Raw genomic sequence first — 15,723 nt, 5'->3', positions numbered from 1 at the left:
CACTCCGTGCTCGGGAAGCTCGGCGCCTGCGCAGAGTCCACTTCCCCGCGCCGCCCCTTCAGCTCCTGGAGGGGCCGCGCCCCTTTCCCGCAGGAGCGCGCGGTCTCCGCGTGTGGGCGGGGCCAGTCACGAATGATTCACTAGGCGGGTCTGGTCCTCAGGCCTTAACCTGCTCAGGCGTGGGATGAAGTCCCACTCGGCAACACAAATTCAGCAAGTATTTATTAAACGCCTACTGTGTGCCAGACCATGTTTTACGCATCGGCTGGAAACAAGATAGACAAAAATCCTTGCCTTCATGGAGCTACTTTCTAGTGAAGGGAGTCGACAAACAACATTTTAACATGTATATGGTATATTCGAAGGTGAAACGTGTTATTGAGAAAAACCAAGCATGTGTAAAGTAGTGTAGCCTTTGCGGAAGAGGACGTGTGAACAAAAATTCACGAAATGGACAGTGGAGTTAGTTAAACTGGAATAGACACTTGCTGACTGGGACGGTAGAGGACTTTTTGGACTTTCATTTAACAAACATTAACGGAACTCCTATATTGCCAAGCCCCGTTCTTGGGGGCAGAGTGCTGAGCATGATAAGCGTGGCTAGTTCTCAAGTGGCTAACATAGTGGACAACAATATGTAAGTAAATGCATACAGATAAGTGACCTTGCCACATTAACAGGCACCTCAAGTTTAAATATATAGAGCTGAGCTCCTGCCCTGGCTGGTTTGGCTCAATGGATAGAGCGTGGACCTGCCGACTGAATAGTCCGGGTTGGATTCTGGTCAAGGCCACATGCCCAGGCTGCAGGCTCAATCCCCAGTAGGGGGCATGCAAAAGGCAGCCGATCAATGATTCTCACTCATCATGGATGTTTTTATCTCTCTCTACCTCTCCCTTCCTCTCTGAAATCAATTAAAAATATATTTTAAAAGGTAAATAAGTGACATCCCACAATTAAAAAAATAAATAATAAAAATAAAGCTGAGCTCCTGATCTTCCTCCCCAAACCTGATCCCTCACAGTCATCCCCATCTTGTGAATGAAGCCCCCATCCTTCCAGCTGCACAGGCAACAAACCTTGCAATCATCCTTGATTCCTCTTTGTCTTCACACCCCATATCCAGTTCTTCAGGAAATTGTCAGTTCCATCTTCAAAGTATATAGAGAATGCACCCACTTTCCCCTGCCCCTGTGGCCCACTCTGGTCCCACCTACATTAGCCTTGTCTTTGCTTGGACCACTAAACATCCTCCTCACCAGCTCCCAACTCTCTCCAGCCCCTTTCCCACAAGAAGCTAGAAGGAGCCTGTGAACACCCGAGTCAGATCAAGCCCCCGCCCCCCCTTCTGCCCAGAACCCTCCCCTCCGCTCCTAGCACTACACTCAGAAAACGTCAAAATCAAGGAAATGAGCAAAGGTGCAGAAGTCTCCCTGCCCTGGCCCAGCCCAGCCTTTGAAAGGAGTGAGACTCCTGTGGCATTAGCCAGACCCACAGGTCTTCCATGTCCTGGTCCCCATTTCCTCTCCCAGCTCACTTTCCACTCTGCCCCTTACTCTCTGAGCTCCTGTCACATTGCAGGCCTCCTTGCTGTTTCTGGAACACACCAGGCCTGGTCCAGCTTCATAGTCTTTATACTTGGTGATACCTTGTTACCACTGTCTGGATCACTTTCCCTAGATACTGAATCCCCAGGGCTCATAGCCGCCTCTCCTGCAGGTCTCTGAGGCAACATCACCTCCCCAGTGAGATATTCCCTGACCACGTTATTTAAAATAGCATCCTACAGCCCTGACTGGTTTGGCTCAGTGGATAGAGTGTTGGCCGTGGACTGAAGGTTCGATTCCGGTCGGGGGCATGTGCCTTGGTTGTGGCACATCCCCAGTGGGGGGTGTACAGGAGGCAGCTGATGGATGTTTCTCTCTTGTCTCCTTGATGTTTCTAACTCTCTATCCCTCTCCTTTCCTCTCTGTAAAAAATCAATAAAATAGAATTCACAGTGATAACCACGCTATTAAAATACCCCTAAGGAAAAAAAAATCCTCAAAAAAATCAATAAAATATATTTTAAAAAATAAATAAAATAGTTAAATTTTGTTTATTACACAAGTAATCCGCTGATTTTTTTCCAGAGCATGAATTACCATTTAATATATTACATGATTGATTGATCTATTGATTGCATTTCTCTCTTTCCCAAGAATGTCATCCATGGGGTGGAGATTTTTGTTTTGGTCATTGCTGTATCCCTAGTCTGAAAGCAGCATCTCGCACAAGATAGAAGTTTAATAAATCCTAGGTGAATGGACTTAAAACCATGATGAGAAATTTGAATTTTTAATTGAAACCTGATTGACATAAATTTTATTCTAAATGCAATGGGAAGGGAGGATTTTAAGCAGGGCTGGAATCTGATTCAGCTGTGCAAAGGGTCCCCCTGGTTACATGATTGTAGAAGGTGGGTTAGGCACAGGGAGCCCAGTGAGGAGGCTGTTACAATGGTCCAGGTAAGGGAGGACAGGACCAGAGGCTTGGAGGAAGAGAGAGCTGTGGAGGGGCAGTGGGAAGTTTTGGGAAAACAGCTGACAGGACTTACTGTCATGAATTTGGGGTTGGGGGAGGGCAGAGATAAAGAGCAGTTAAGACTCCAGAAGCTCCAAGTTTTCTACTGGGGATGGGGATTGCAAGACGTGGCTCCTCCAGGTATGAGAGCTATAAGGTCTTTTCCACCTCTCTCAAAGGCACTGGAAGGGATCCAATGGCAAGCAACGGGAACAAGGCCTGGCAGGAATCCTCTCCCAGGAAATGATGCCAGGATCTAGCCAAAAACCCAAGTGTTGGTGGCTTACAAAGCTGGGCTGGGCAGGCAGCCTGTTAACTTGGCGAACAAGCCCAGGACTCTTGTGCTGGGCCTGGTCCGCAGGGAAAGGCCCTTGGGTTAAGGGCCATTTGCCCAACTCTGCCTGCTCCTGGTGGACACTGAACTAGGGCTGAGAGACAAAGCTCATGGTCCCAGGCAATGAGGTTTAAACTAAGGGTTCCTTTTGTTAGTCACTTTCGAGGCCATCCAGGGACAGTGCAATAATAGGTATCATCCACTGAGGGTCAAGGGGCAGGAAGAGACTGGAAGGGGCATGCCAATGGGTTCACCATTTCTACACCACTTGGAATTCTCGAGACTGCAGTAACGGATTAAGCACTGTGTCCTATTATTAGTGCCACTTGGGCGAAACAAAGGAGACAGCTGTGTCCTCCCAATGTGCGAACATAGAAAGATACTGGGATATCTAGAGGTGACAATGGAAGCAGCTGAAACAGCAGCCCTGAGCCCAAGTGAGCAAGACAGGCTACAAGTTTGTGATCTCTTACAGTGTGCCAAGTTCTCTGAAATTTCCATGTTAACTCACAACTATGCAAGTGGGCACTTTCAGCAGCAGTAAAATTGAAGCAGTTAACAAGCCCAAAGGCCACTAGGCTGGGATTTGAACTCAGGCTGTCAAAAAGGATGATGATCCTCCTGGAGCAAAAGCAGGTTGGCAAAGTAGGACAAGACCTGGCTTCCAAAGGACACGGGTTATTTCCTCTTCCTTGTAGTGGACATGGCCAGTTGTACAGGTTTTATCACACACAGGGTACTACCAAGTGGGTGAGTGGAGTTAGGCCCACCCTGAGGGGGTGCCCACAAATGAGTGGGTAGCAGCATTAGTCTTTCCTCCTGTTACCCTCCACCCCCCTTACAGCAAGGCTCCAGAGTCCTGAGCTACATAATCACCATTTGTGCCCAGGGTTTGAACACACCCTAGTTCCTGGCTCCTGCTCAAGTCTGGAACCCAGGGCAAAGGGTGTCCCGCCCAGCCCTGGCTCCTCACATCCTTGCCCAGAGGATGGGTGTGAGTGCAGGTGGATCAGGGAGGTTGGCAGCTCGTAGGCCAAGTCCACTGTGATGAGAGAATGAAGGGCTCCCCCAGGCAGCAGCAGGTCCACACTGAAGGTTGTGTATCTATCACAGCATTTCATTTCCTTCATTTTCCTCCCAAAGGAGTCACTATTGTTCTCACCCCCTTTACACACAAGCACAGAAGGGAAGATACTTGCCCAAGGTTATTCTGCAAGATGCCTGGAATACTTCATGTATAAATGGGAAAGATAACCAACCCAACTAAAGAATGAGTGATGTGAACTAGACCTCCTAACTAGCATAGGCTGGGATTTGGGGATGGAGTATGGCCTGGCTGAAAATCTGAATTACTTGTAAAGTCTCTCCAAACAGAAGAATGCTCAGGACTAGTTTGCAACCTCAGGGACAAACCCAAGTCTAAAATCAACAACTCCTGTTTTCTAAGCGCCAATAACAGGCTAGGACCTGGTCTGAGACCTTTACTGGAAAGAGCTCATGAAATCCTCATAACTCGGAGAAGGGTGCACCATTCTCCACCTTTCTCAGAAAACTGAGGACGAGGGGCAGGGTCACTAGACCAAGGACACACATAAGGTAGAGCAGCTAGAATCCTCCCCCATTTACCCTCTAGCCACAGCCCTGGGGCCACTAGTGCATGCTTTTGTGAGGCCCCGGGGCAAAGATATGCCTGCCCTCCAGGACCTCACCTAGGTTTTCCTGAGTACAGAAGAGCCCAGGCTAGAGCCAGCTGCAGGGCTGGGCTTCTGTCCCTTTCACACTCTCCTCCTTGCTGACTCACAGTTACCTGCCCTCTCCTGGGGACCTGATAGGTCAGAAAGGTGGGGGTGGAAGGTCAGTTGCAGGGGTGGGGCAGGCAAAGAAGTGGAAGGGAAGAAAAAAAGATGGACGCCCTGCCACTAGGGGGCCCCAGCACAGGGCCAGCAGAGGCCTGCTCCTGGCCTCCCTCTGGTGGATGAGGGACAGAGGTAGGAAGCCAGTAAGGAGACACCAAGGCTAAGGCAATAAATCTTTATTAAGCACCTGCAAAGTTACTGGGAGGAGGCCATGATGCTGGACACACCTGTTGAGAAGAGAAGGTGGGACCAAAGGTCAATGTGGGAAGAATGGGAGACAAAGTTCCAGTCACCAACTATAGCACACACAATTCTTTAAAGTCAACAGACCACAACCCCCTTCTGGGCCTAGTCACCATCACAACGGCAGTTTGGGGCAGTAGTTAAAAGTCGGGACTCTAGAGCCAGGAGGCCCATGTTTAAGTCTTAGCTCTGCTGGTACCGGGTACATCAGTTTCCCCACCTGTAGGAAGCATCTATCTAACAAGATAGTGGGATTAAGGATGCATTAGAACAGTGGTTCTCAACCTTCTGGCCCTTTAAATACAGTTCCTCATGTTGTGACCCAACCATAAAATTATTTTCGTTGCTACTTCATAACTGTAATGTTGCTACTGTTATGAATCGTCATGTAAATATCTGATATGCAGGATGGTCTTAAGCGACCCCTGTGAAAGGGTCGTTCGACCGCCAAAGGGGTTGCGACCCACAGGTTGAAAACCGCTGCATTAGAACAATGCCTGCTAGTAAGTGTTATTCACTATTATTATAGTAACGTGTACTATTGGCAAGACACTCAGTGCTTGACTTGCATCTCCTCACTGAACCATTTGCTCCAGTAAGTTCTCACATAGAACAGGTACCACAGAGTGAGGGTCTACAGTACCCAAGTGCTCACGCAATCTGGTTCCTCAATTAGGTACCAAGTTAACTGGTTTGTACTGAGAAGCCTTGTTGTACCAATAAGTCTCTTTAATGGTACCCACCTTATTGGATGATGTGAGGACAAATTGACTCAAGTGTAAAGAAACAGTGTTTGGCCCTAGCCGGTTTGGCTCAGTGGATAGAGCGTCGGCCTGCGGACTGAAGGGTCCAGGGTTCGATTCCAATCAAGGGCATGTATCTTGGTTGCGGGCACACCCCCAGTGGGGGTTGTGCAGGAGGCAGCTGATCGATGTTTCTCTCTCATTGATGTTTCTAATTCTCTATCCCTCTCCCTTCCTCTCTGTAAAAAAATCAATAAAATATTTTTTAAAAAAGAATGCAAGAACTGCTTGTTTTTTTTTTTTAAAAAAAGAAACAGTGTTTGTCATAATTATTGATGCTCTTTTCCCATATTTTAGATGAGGAAACTGAAGCACAGAGCAGTAAAATCACTTGCCCAAAGTTACACAGCCACAACGTGCAGAACCAAGATTCCCACTCACTAATCTAACTCCAGAGCCCATACTTTCTGGCATTCTGCTGCGTTTTAGCAGATGCCAGGGCTGAGACCCCGGGAGCCCCAAGGATAAAGAAGAGATAATGGGCCGAAACCGGTTTGGCTCAGTGGATAGAGCGTCGGCCTGCGGACTGAGAGGTCCCAGGTTCGATTCCGGTCAGGGGCATGTATCTGGGTTGCGCGCACATCTCCAGTGGGAGATGTGCAGGAGGCAGCTGATCGATGTTTCTCTCTCATCAATGTTTCTGACTCTGTCTCTCTCCCTTTCTCTCTGTAAAAAATCAATAAAATATATAAAAAAATTTTTAAAAAATTAAAAAAAAAGAAGAGATAATGGGAAAGAGCCCCGGGAACCCATAAGTGTGTGGAGACAACCCTCAAGGCCACTCCAGGCCCTTGGAAGTCTTATTGGGTGCTGTGGGGCAGGACACAGGGCCTGAAAGTTCTAGGGAAGGACGCCTAGTACCCCCTGCTATTCCTCCCTGGGCTGCAGCCCTGTGACAGAAGAGGTCAGTGGAGTCTGGCAGATGCCAATTTCCTAGTCTGGGTCTCTGTGGAAGGGCACCTGCTGAGCCCCACACCCTGAGGCCTCAGGATACCACTCACTGTCAAAGTCAATCTTCTCCACGATGTTCTTGGGCTTAATGCTCTCTTCCTGGCTACAGATGAAGATCTGGCCCGACTCATCAGCGCTCCAGCCGTACTTGCTCATCCACACCTTTAGCTGGCTGTCTGCAGATGACAAAAGGGTTTTGGTCACCCAATCCTGCAGTACCAGGGGGTCCTGGGAACGAGGAGCCAGGCACCCTCCTTGCCCAACTGCTTCAGAAGCCAAAAGCATTTTCTACCTGGACAGCAGCAGCACCTCCGCACTTCTATAGCTCATTCTCCATTTTACCTTTCTCATCCTTACACGTCACACAGATTTTTGTCTTATTTTCTATTTATCTCTTTTCTCTCCTGTGCAAATCTTAGCTTCTAATATCCACAGTGTATTTATGTAACTGCTTTTTCCCACGACCTACATGAAATGGTTTCACAATCACAATGTCATCATCACCACTAACAATAAGCCTGTGGTTATCAGGTTTGAGAATTTCTTTGCAGTTCTTTTTCACCCTTGGAAAATATGCCACTAAGGATATAGGGCAAGAGGGTGTACCGTTACTGGAAATAATTCTTTTCTGTGTAACCATTATCAATGTGGTCCAGATTCATCTGCTTTTTTTAATTTTCAATTTTAAGAGTTGTTTCATCTCCTTTTGGTTTAATTTCACTTTTAAGTATGTCAAACACCTATCTGATGTAAAACAGTAGCGCCTGACACAAAGTGTGCAATCAAAGTTAGCTCCCATTATAAACAACAAAACCCCACACAAAAAACTACCTGGATCAAAAGGCCAAACTGTCTAAGGTACTCAGAGAAATGTCACCCCAAACCCACCCCTCTCTCCTCCCTGTTCTCAACCCCCTCACCTTTGCCCCATTTTCCTTATCTTCTATTTTCCTTCCTGTGTTTCTTTTTGCAAAAATGGGCAAACACACACACACACACTTTTTTTTTTCCTTTTTAGAAGGCCCTGCTGTATCTAGAGATCTCCCTCCCTCCACCATTTCTCTGCTATCAACTCCCAAAATACCCACTCATACCTACAATCACTCTGCTCTAGCCACGGAGGGAACATGACAGGACCTACTGCCTGAGGGTCCTCACATTTGCTCAAATGCTGCCCCCACCCTACTCTACAAGCTGCCCTGCATGAATTACCACTGGACAGAATAGTGTCTGGCACAGAGCAGCCATTCAGTAATTAATACAGAATAAATGAATGAATGTCTATATCTTCCCCAAGGAAGGGAATGTCTCATACCAATTCCTTCCTTCCTTCCTGGGCTGGGCCTTCAATAACTATTGGGTGAGGAAGGGATGGATCCATCAGAGGTGCTGGCTGAGGCCCACTACCCCAGACTACCCTGAACCTCCTAGACTGGCACTAGGGACCCAGAGAGCATCTTACCAGTCAGGTCCCCGAGCATCTCGGCCAGCAGCCAGCGATCGATGTGCTGATAAGTGATACCCACGACGTGGCAGATGACTGTGGAGGTCAGGGACAAAGATGATAAAGAGCCACGCCCCGCTCCCAGATCCCTGCTGACACTCCCTACCTGCCTCCCCCTCTCTCCTGCCTGGGAGCTCAGTCTCAAAAAGGGACTTACATTTTCGGACAGAATCTTCAAAACCAGTTATACCTTCCAAAAGGTCCATGTTTTCATCCAGGGCTTGCTGTGAGAGGAATAACAATGTTGACAATTTCAATATTAATATCAAGAATGCCAATATTAAAAATATTAACAATTGTCCTCCACATGCCAGCCATTCTTCTGTGTGCAACCCTATGATGTAACAGTTACTATTTTTATGCCCATTCTAGAGATAAAGAAACCAAGGCTCAGAACAGTTAAGTGATTTGCTCAAAATTAAACCTAGGGTTTAAATCTGGCAGGAGGAACCTAAGATAAGCTGATGCACTCACTTTGCTCCTATCTCACTCAGAGAAAAAGCCTACCATGTCCTACAATGGGCCACAAGGCCCCACAGGATCTATGCCCTCACCTCCTCTACCTTACCCCCTCACTCCAGCCACAAGGGCCTCCTCACTGCTCCTGTTATACCAGGCACTCACCTAACTCAGGGCCTTCATGCTGGTTCTTTAAAAAAAATTTTTTTCTATTAATTTTTAGAGAGTGGGAGAGGGAAGGATGAAAATCAACTTGTTCTCTTATTATGCATTAACCACTTATTTATGTATTCACTGGTTGACTTTTGTATGTGCCCTGACTGGGGATTGAACCCGCAACCTTGGCCAGGAAGCTCTAACAAACTGAGCTACCTGGCCAGGGCTGCACTGACCTTGCGTCTGGAACTCTCCTCTCCCATGGTTTCTACTCGTATGTCATCTTCTCAGCAAAGGCGCCTTCCAACATTAGTGAGGGAAATGTGGAAGCCGCAAGGACAATGAGTAGCCAATGAAATATGAGAAAAGTCAAGAGAGCAGTTGTCTTGGAAGCCAAGTGATTAAAGGATTTGACAGGACAGGTAAGATGGGGGACTGAGAACTGCCTACTGAATCTAGCAACTGTTGACCTCAACAAGTTTCATGGAGTGTGTTTGTGTTGGGAAGCAGGGTCAGAGGGTTGGTCACAAAAGCCTGGAGTGGGTTCAAGTGAGCAGGGGAGACTGACGACAGGCAATCTGTCCCAGGAGCAGGGTGACCAACAGTCCCCACCTGCCTGAAACTGAGGAGTTTTGAGATGTGACATTTGCAATTTTAAAACCTTGAAACACGTGGGCAAACTGGGCAGCCAGTCCCCTAACCAAGAGCAGGGCTGTAAAGGGGCACAGGGAAAGGGGGTAGGAGGCAGAGTGAATGTGGTCAGGGACACCTCTCTTTAAAAAAAATAAATATTTTTTATTGATTTCACAAAAAGGGAGCAATAGAAACATCAACGATGAGAATCATTGACCAGCTGCCTCCTGCATGCCCTCTACTGGGGATCAAGCCCACAATCTGGGCATGTGCCCTGACTGGGACTTGAACCAATGACCTCCTGGTTCCTAAGTCAATGCTCAACCACTGAGCCACCATGGTAGGGGTAAGAGCTCTTTGTTATGCTAGAACTCCAGAGTAGGCATGTTCTATGGTGAAACAAACAACCCAGGAAGGCCACGTTTGATGTTACAAGACAGTAGGGAGAATTGCTGTTGTACCACCACTGAGTGGGTGCAAGGGAAAGGGGACAGTGCACCAGATGGCCTGACATAGGAGGGACAACCCACCCTCTAACACTGCAGAGTGCTCGGTCAGCCGCCATGTCAGGGCCAGGGACATGTGCGAGTTCTGGTGGGAGGGAAGGTCCAAAGAGCTGTCTAGGTGAGGGGGGAGGGGAAACTGGGGAGGGAAGCAAGAGCCTAGGCCAAGAAGGGTGGACTGTGGGTCTGCGTTGTCACGTGCTCCAGATGGCTTTTTTTCCAGCCTGTTCATCTCAGATATAGGTGGTGGGAGGGGGGAAGGGGGGATCCCAGGGAGGAGGGATGCACGACTTTTGCTAAGAGGAAACAGAACAAAGGACTGGAGTGCTGGTCAGCCCAAGAATGTCAGTTGGAGACCTCAGAGTGGGGGGAGCTGGAAAGCTAGGAGGAAGTGGTCAGAGAGTGGAAATGTTTAACATTCATGGCCAGAGGAAGGAGCAATTACTGCTGAAGACACTTCTAGGGCAGTGGGTCCCACTTGGGAAGCTGGAGAAGTGGTGGATCAGGTTCCAGTTAGAGCAAGAAAGCAAGAAGTTCAGGTGATGGCGGACTTTTACTGGAAGGATGCCTGAGCCCTGTGGGAGTCCTGGCTCTGTGTGAGGATTACGATTTTATGAGATCCTGCTTGCAAAGCCCTGAACACAGGAAGCCAATTAACGGGCATGCTCATTACTTTTATCAGTCCGCTTGTGTGGCCCAATCACCCATCCTGCCCTTGGGTCCAAGGGAAGTTACCCAGAAGGCCTGGAAGTGGCAGGTCTCTAGCAGGTCTCCAAGGTACAAAATCTGTCGGATGGGCCGTTCTTCTTGCTGAAGGAAAACGTTAAAGGAAAATGGTCCTAGAGCCTGAGGATGCTGTGGAGTCCTAAGCCAGCCCTTCCTACCCACCTCCTTCTGGTCACTGCAGCATGGGTTGTAATGGCAAAAGGTGAGAAACAACCAAATTATCCAATGATGGGGACAATGACAACAATGACTGACTGTCCACAGAGCCTGAGCCAACTCCCATAGAACATGACAAGACACACTGATATGAAAAAAGATGCAGAACAATATGCATAATAGCCTACCATTTGGGCGGAGGACATATGCTATCCTATATAATAAAAGGCTAATATGCAAATTGACTGAATGGCAGAACAACAGGTTGCTATGACACACACTAACCACCAGGGGGCAGACACTCAATGCAGGAGCTGCCCCCTGCTGGTTGGTGTGCTCCACGGAGCAGGGGAGCGGGGGCACAGGGGCACTACTCAGTCAGAAGTTGGGCTCTTGGCTGGCAAGTGCATTGGTGATGGCGGGAGCCTCCTCGGCAGTACTAAGGATGTGCGACTGCTCCCTGACTGTGAGAGGGTGTAGGCCTGGCTGAGGGACCACCACCACCACCCCTCCCGAGTGCATGACTTTCGTGCACCAGGCCTCTAGTGTGTATATAAACATACACAGCTGTACTTATGTAGCTACAGGACATCTGTGGAAAGGTCCCCAAGAATAGCAAACAACTGTTGCCTCCTAGGAGGGGAGAGAAGCCATTTCCCCCTATATAACTTTTTTTTTTTAAATACATTCCATTGATTTTCCACAGAGAGGAAGGGAGAGAGACAGAGAGTCAGAAACATCAATGAGAGAGAAACATCGATCAGCCGCCTCCTGCACATCCCCCACCAGGGATGTGCCCGCAACCCAGGTACATGCCCCTGACCGGAATCGAACCCGGGACCCTTCAGTCCGCAGGCCGACGCTCCATCCACTGAGCCAAACCGGCTTTGGCTATAATTTTTTTATGTACTTTTAATAATGTACGGTATGCCTATTTTTTTCAAAACCACCAGAACAGAACCCTGGAGAAGGTGGACAATCTCGCAGAAGGGAGGCACTCCCATGGACACACCTCGCAGAACAGGTTCAATGAGTAAGCAGCCATTTCTCAGCTTAGCCAGTAAGAGGCAAGTAGTTGTGACAACCCTGGGATGGTGATCACTATGAGCATAGGGCTCAGCATGGTTGGGAGACTCTGCCAAGTCTCTCAAGTAATTAAAGGAAAGTTAGAGGCTTTCCTAGCTAAGTGTTAGATCAGCTACAAAAAAGCAAGGGGAAGTGGGGGGAATCCAATTCACTGATTTTTTCACTCAACAGCTTTTCACTGAAGGCCAGCACTGTGCTAGGTAGGCAATGAGGATACATAAAATGAAGTTTAGCCGACAATCCAGCTATTCATGGCTTCTGCCTGTTGCCCAGCGCCCAGCCCCTCCTGCCTCTGGCCAGGTGGTTTTTACTCAACTAGAATCCTCATGAGAATCTTTCTAAAGCATAAATCTACCCCCATCACTCTACAGCTCCCTGGTGCCCTTCCAAATTCCACTTTGAAAGCTGTGGCACGGCTATGCTGACCTTTTCCTCCAGGCCTCCCTACTGTTCCCTCTGCCTGGAACACCTTCCCTACCACTTCACCTAACTCCTCATCTTTCAGATGGTCTCTCCTCCAGGAAGCAATAACATCCAGGCAAGGTCAGGTGCCTCCTCTGGCCCCTCTAACCCTGACTATTGGAGGCTGTCACTAACAGGGGACAGGCCTGTCTTAACCACCATAGGGCCCCAGCCCTACCCAGCAATGGGCCAAGCCCAGAGCAGGCACTCAAGTGTGACTAAACTCACAGACCACTTCCCAGTGAAATGATCTCTCTTGCCCCTGCCTCCTCCCACACACACCTGGGCCTGAGAACTGGAAGGATACATGGGCCTGGTCAATCATGCACTTGCAAAGGGTGAAGTCAGTGTGGGGCAGGTTGGTAAGGGCCTTTAGCAGGATCTGAGCAGTGACCGTGGTCTGAAAGAAGGCTGGGTTGAACTGGTACCTGAGAAGGGAAACAAAAGACACAGCAACAGGTGACATCTCCAGGTCCCCGAAGCCTCACCAGGTGTGAGGCAGGGTACACACTGCTTTGGCCCAGGGACTGGGAACTATACATGCCTGGGTTCCAGTCCCAACCACAGATTCTCTGACTATGTGACTTCCCTGACCCTACTTGCCTGCTCTGTCGACAAGTACAGTTAATTTTCACAACTACCCAGTAAGACAGACACTGTTAATTGTTAAGTGATTCATAAATAAATGAGTACATAGAAAAGTTTGAAATAGTGGTTTAGGGCTCTGGAGCCAGAATGCCTGGGTTTAAACTTCCCTGCTGAGTGACCATGGACTTATTTTAAATTCTGTGCATCAGTTTCCTCCCTTGCAAAAGGGGGCAATTACAACCACATCTACCTCACAAGGGCAATACAGCATCTAAGTGAGTTAATACATGCAAAGCTTATACCACAGCAAACTACTACATGGTGAATACTCCCTAAGTAGTGATTATCACCAATAACAACCTACACAACCCTGTAAATACATCTATTTTACAGATGTTAAATCTGAAGCTATGGAATCATAAAAATTACACAGCTGTGTGCCAATGAAGTACTGAGGGGGCGAAACCCAAACGTCTATTAACAGGAAAACGGATAAAAACTGCAGCCACACAGAAAATGGATGAACCTCATTAATCCAGTGCTCAAGGGAAGCAGTCAGATGCAGAAGAGCTTGTTCTGTAGGACTCTCCTTGTATCAAGTTCAAAACAGGCAATCCTGAGCTAAGATGATCAGGATGCACGTGTGGTAAACTCACATAAAGTCAGGCCATTAGAACCTAAGAGTGATTACCAGGGTGGGCAGTGGGTGTGGCTGGCATAAAACGTGGGGCAAAGGGCCTGAGTTGCTAGCAACACTCAGTTTTGCAATATGGATGGTGATCATATGGGTGAATTTATAATTACTTCTTAAACAATATGCAATCCCTTGGTATCCACTTAGGGCTTGGTTCCAGGACCCCCTGTGCATACCAAATCCCAAATTCCTTACATAAGATAGTGTAGCACTCACATATAACCGATGCACGTCCTCTCATACATTCTTTTATTTTTTTGTTAATCCTCACCCGAGAATATCTTTGCATTGAATTTTAGAGAGAGAAGGGAGGGTGAGAGACACAGAGAAGCACTGATGTGAGAGAAACACATTGACTGGTTGCCTCCTACCTGCACACCAACCAGGGCAGGGGATCGAGCCTGCATCTGAGGCACGTGTCCTTGACTGCAACTGAACTCAAGACCCTTGAGGCCACGGGCCAGGGCTCTATCCACTGAGCCAACTGGCTAGAGCTCTTCTCATACATTTTAAACCATCTCTTGATTACTTACAAAACCTAATACAATTATATACCGTGTAAATAGTTGTTATATTGTATTGTTTAGGGAATAACAAGAAAAAAGTTTGTACATGTTTAATACAAACATAACCATAGTAGGTCTAACTACACAATACATCAGCAACATCACATTTTTTAGGGGAATGTTTTCAACCTTTCCACTGATGTGGATCCTGTGGATATGGAGAGCCAACTGTATTTGTTTTATGTACTAGCCTGTATGTGTGTTTTGTAATTAATTTTTAAAAACATCCATCCTCCTGCTTTCCTTGGATTCCTAGTTTTGCATGCCAAAGAGGCTTCATGCTGTATGCTACTCCTGTACCACCGTGTTGGGAGTGGTACCCGCTGGCCACTGGCAGGGGTTGGGGTTGGAGGCAGACACTCACAGCTTCAGGACAGCCAGGTTGGCTTCCAGATCATAGGCATTCTCCTTGGCCTGCGTCTCCACATAGCGCTCCAGGGTGGCCAAATTCTCAGGGTTGTATCTAGAGAAGAAGCAAGATGGATGAGCAGAGAGGAGACAGGAACTGAGGCCAGTGACTTTTCTTGAGGATGGGGGGTGGGCACAGTAGCCTGCTCCTCCTTCCTCCTTTTCTTCTCTTATCTTACCCATATCTCAGACCTGAGCCTAAGCTCTAAATCCCATCGGAGCCAGGGGTCTAATGCCTGGGATGCTTCCCCAACCTCTCAGTCAGTCAGTCATTGCAACCTGTATACCTGGGCTCCTGGACATCTTTGACACACATACCCAGGCCTCACCCCTGTTCCACCCCATCCTCTCGCTCGAGCTTCTCCCATTGCAGTTCTGACCAATCTGCTTGTGCTTCCCCCATCGCAGCTCTGACTGCTCTCAGCTATCCCTATCTATTGACGGTTTTGTCATGACTCTGAACTGGGAACTTCATGAAAGCATGGCCAGCGGCTGTCTTGGTCACTTCTGGTCCCCAACGTTGCCCGGCGCTGACTGGGAGCATGCGTTGAATGAATGATATGGGAAAAGAAGGTAGAGATGAAGAGGCACTGTCAGTGAGAGGAAGACTGAGGGGCTGAGAGAGAGGCCTTAGGACAATTAAGGAGGGGAGACAAGGCGAGGCAATCTCCCGTCTCGGGGCGCTTGCAACGCTGTTCCCCTTAAACAGCTCCTCCAGAAGACTGGAAACCACCCCGCGCAAACCCGGGACCCTGGCCAGCCCTCGCGGTCTGCGGAAAGGCTCTCCTCCACCCGCTCGACCAGAGCTCTCCCTCCGACCAGGCTCAGACCTGTCGATGCCCTTGAGCAACTTGCCCACGTTCGCTCTCATCTGTTCAAACATGGCCATGCCTGCGGTCGCTTCCCTCTCGGGGGATGGAGCCGCGGTACCGGCCGTGCGGCGCCCTAGGGGACCGGAAGAGGAAGAGGTGGCGGAAACGGAAACTACGTCGCTGTTTTCCTCCAGCCCTGAGGCGCTGAAGGGGGAAGGTTC

The 15,723-nt window shown here is 48.5% G+C and overlaps 1 protein-coding gene across 1 annotated transcript; it reads right to left on the bottom strand.

Annotated features, from left to right (window-relative positions):
• Nucleotides 1-4,913: 4,913 nt before the first annotated feature.
• On the bottom strand, nt 4,914-15,673 carry EIF3K (eukaryotic translation initiation factor 3 subunit K). Its single transcript, XM_006761438.2, has 8 exons — nt 15,521-15,673; nt 14,647-14,745; nt 12,742-12,862; nt 10,740-10,814; nt 8,411-8,477; nt 8,212-8,289; nt 6,800-6,925; nt 4,914-4,979 (listed from the first exon to the last, which is right to left on the bottom strand). The coding sequence occupies exons 1-8, from the start codon at nt 15,577-15,579 to the stop codon at nt 4,948-4,950; spliced, it is 657 nt and encodes a 218-aa protein (XP_006761501.1). The 5' UTR covers nt 15,580-15,673; the 3' UTR covers nt 4,914-4,947.
• Nucleotides 15,674-15,723: the final 50 nt, after the last annotated feature.

The sequence above is a fragment of the Myotis davidii genome, unplaced genomic scaffold, assembly GCF_000327345.1.
Source record: "Myotis davidii unplaced genomic scaffold, ASM32734v1 scaffold1618, whole genome shotgun sequence".
NCBI classification, from domain to species: domain Eukaryota; kingdom Metazoa; phylum Chordata; class Mammalia; order Chiroptera; family Vespertilionidae; genus Myotis; species Myotis davidii.
This window is presented reverse-complemented; position numbering and strand designations above follow the sequence as displayed.

Excerpts from the sequence above, each read along its gene's own strand:
- EIF3K (XM_006761438.2), bottom strand. The coding sequence starts at position 15,579 with ATGGCCATGTTTGAACAGATGAGAGCGAACGTGGGCAAGTTGCTCAAG. Across the intron at positions 12,863-14,646 it reads AACCTGGCTGTCCTGAAGCT|GTACCAGTTCAACCCAGCCT; the intron begins GTGAGTGTCTGC and ends TTCCCTTCTCAG. Across the intron at positions 8,478-10,739 it reads GCCACTTCCAGGCCTTCTGG|CAAGCCCTGGATGAAAACAT; the intron begins GTAACTTCCCTT and ends TTCCTCTCACAG.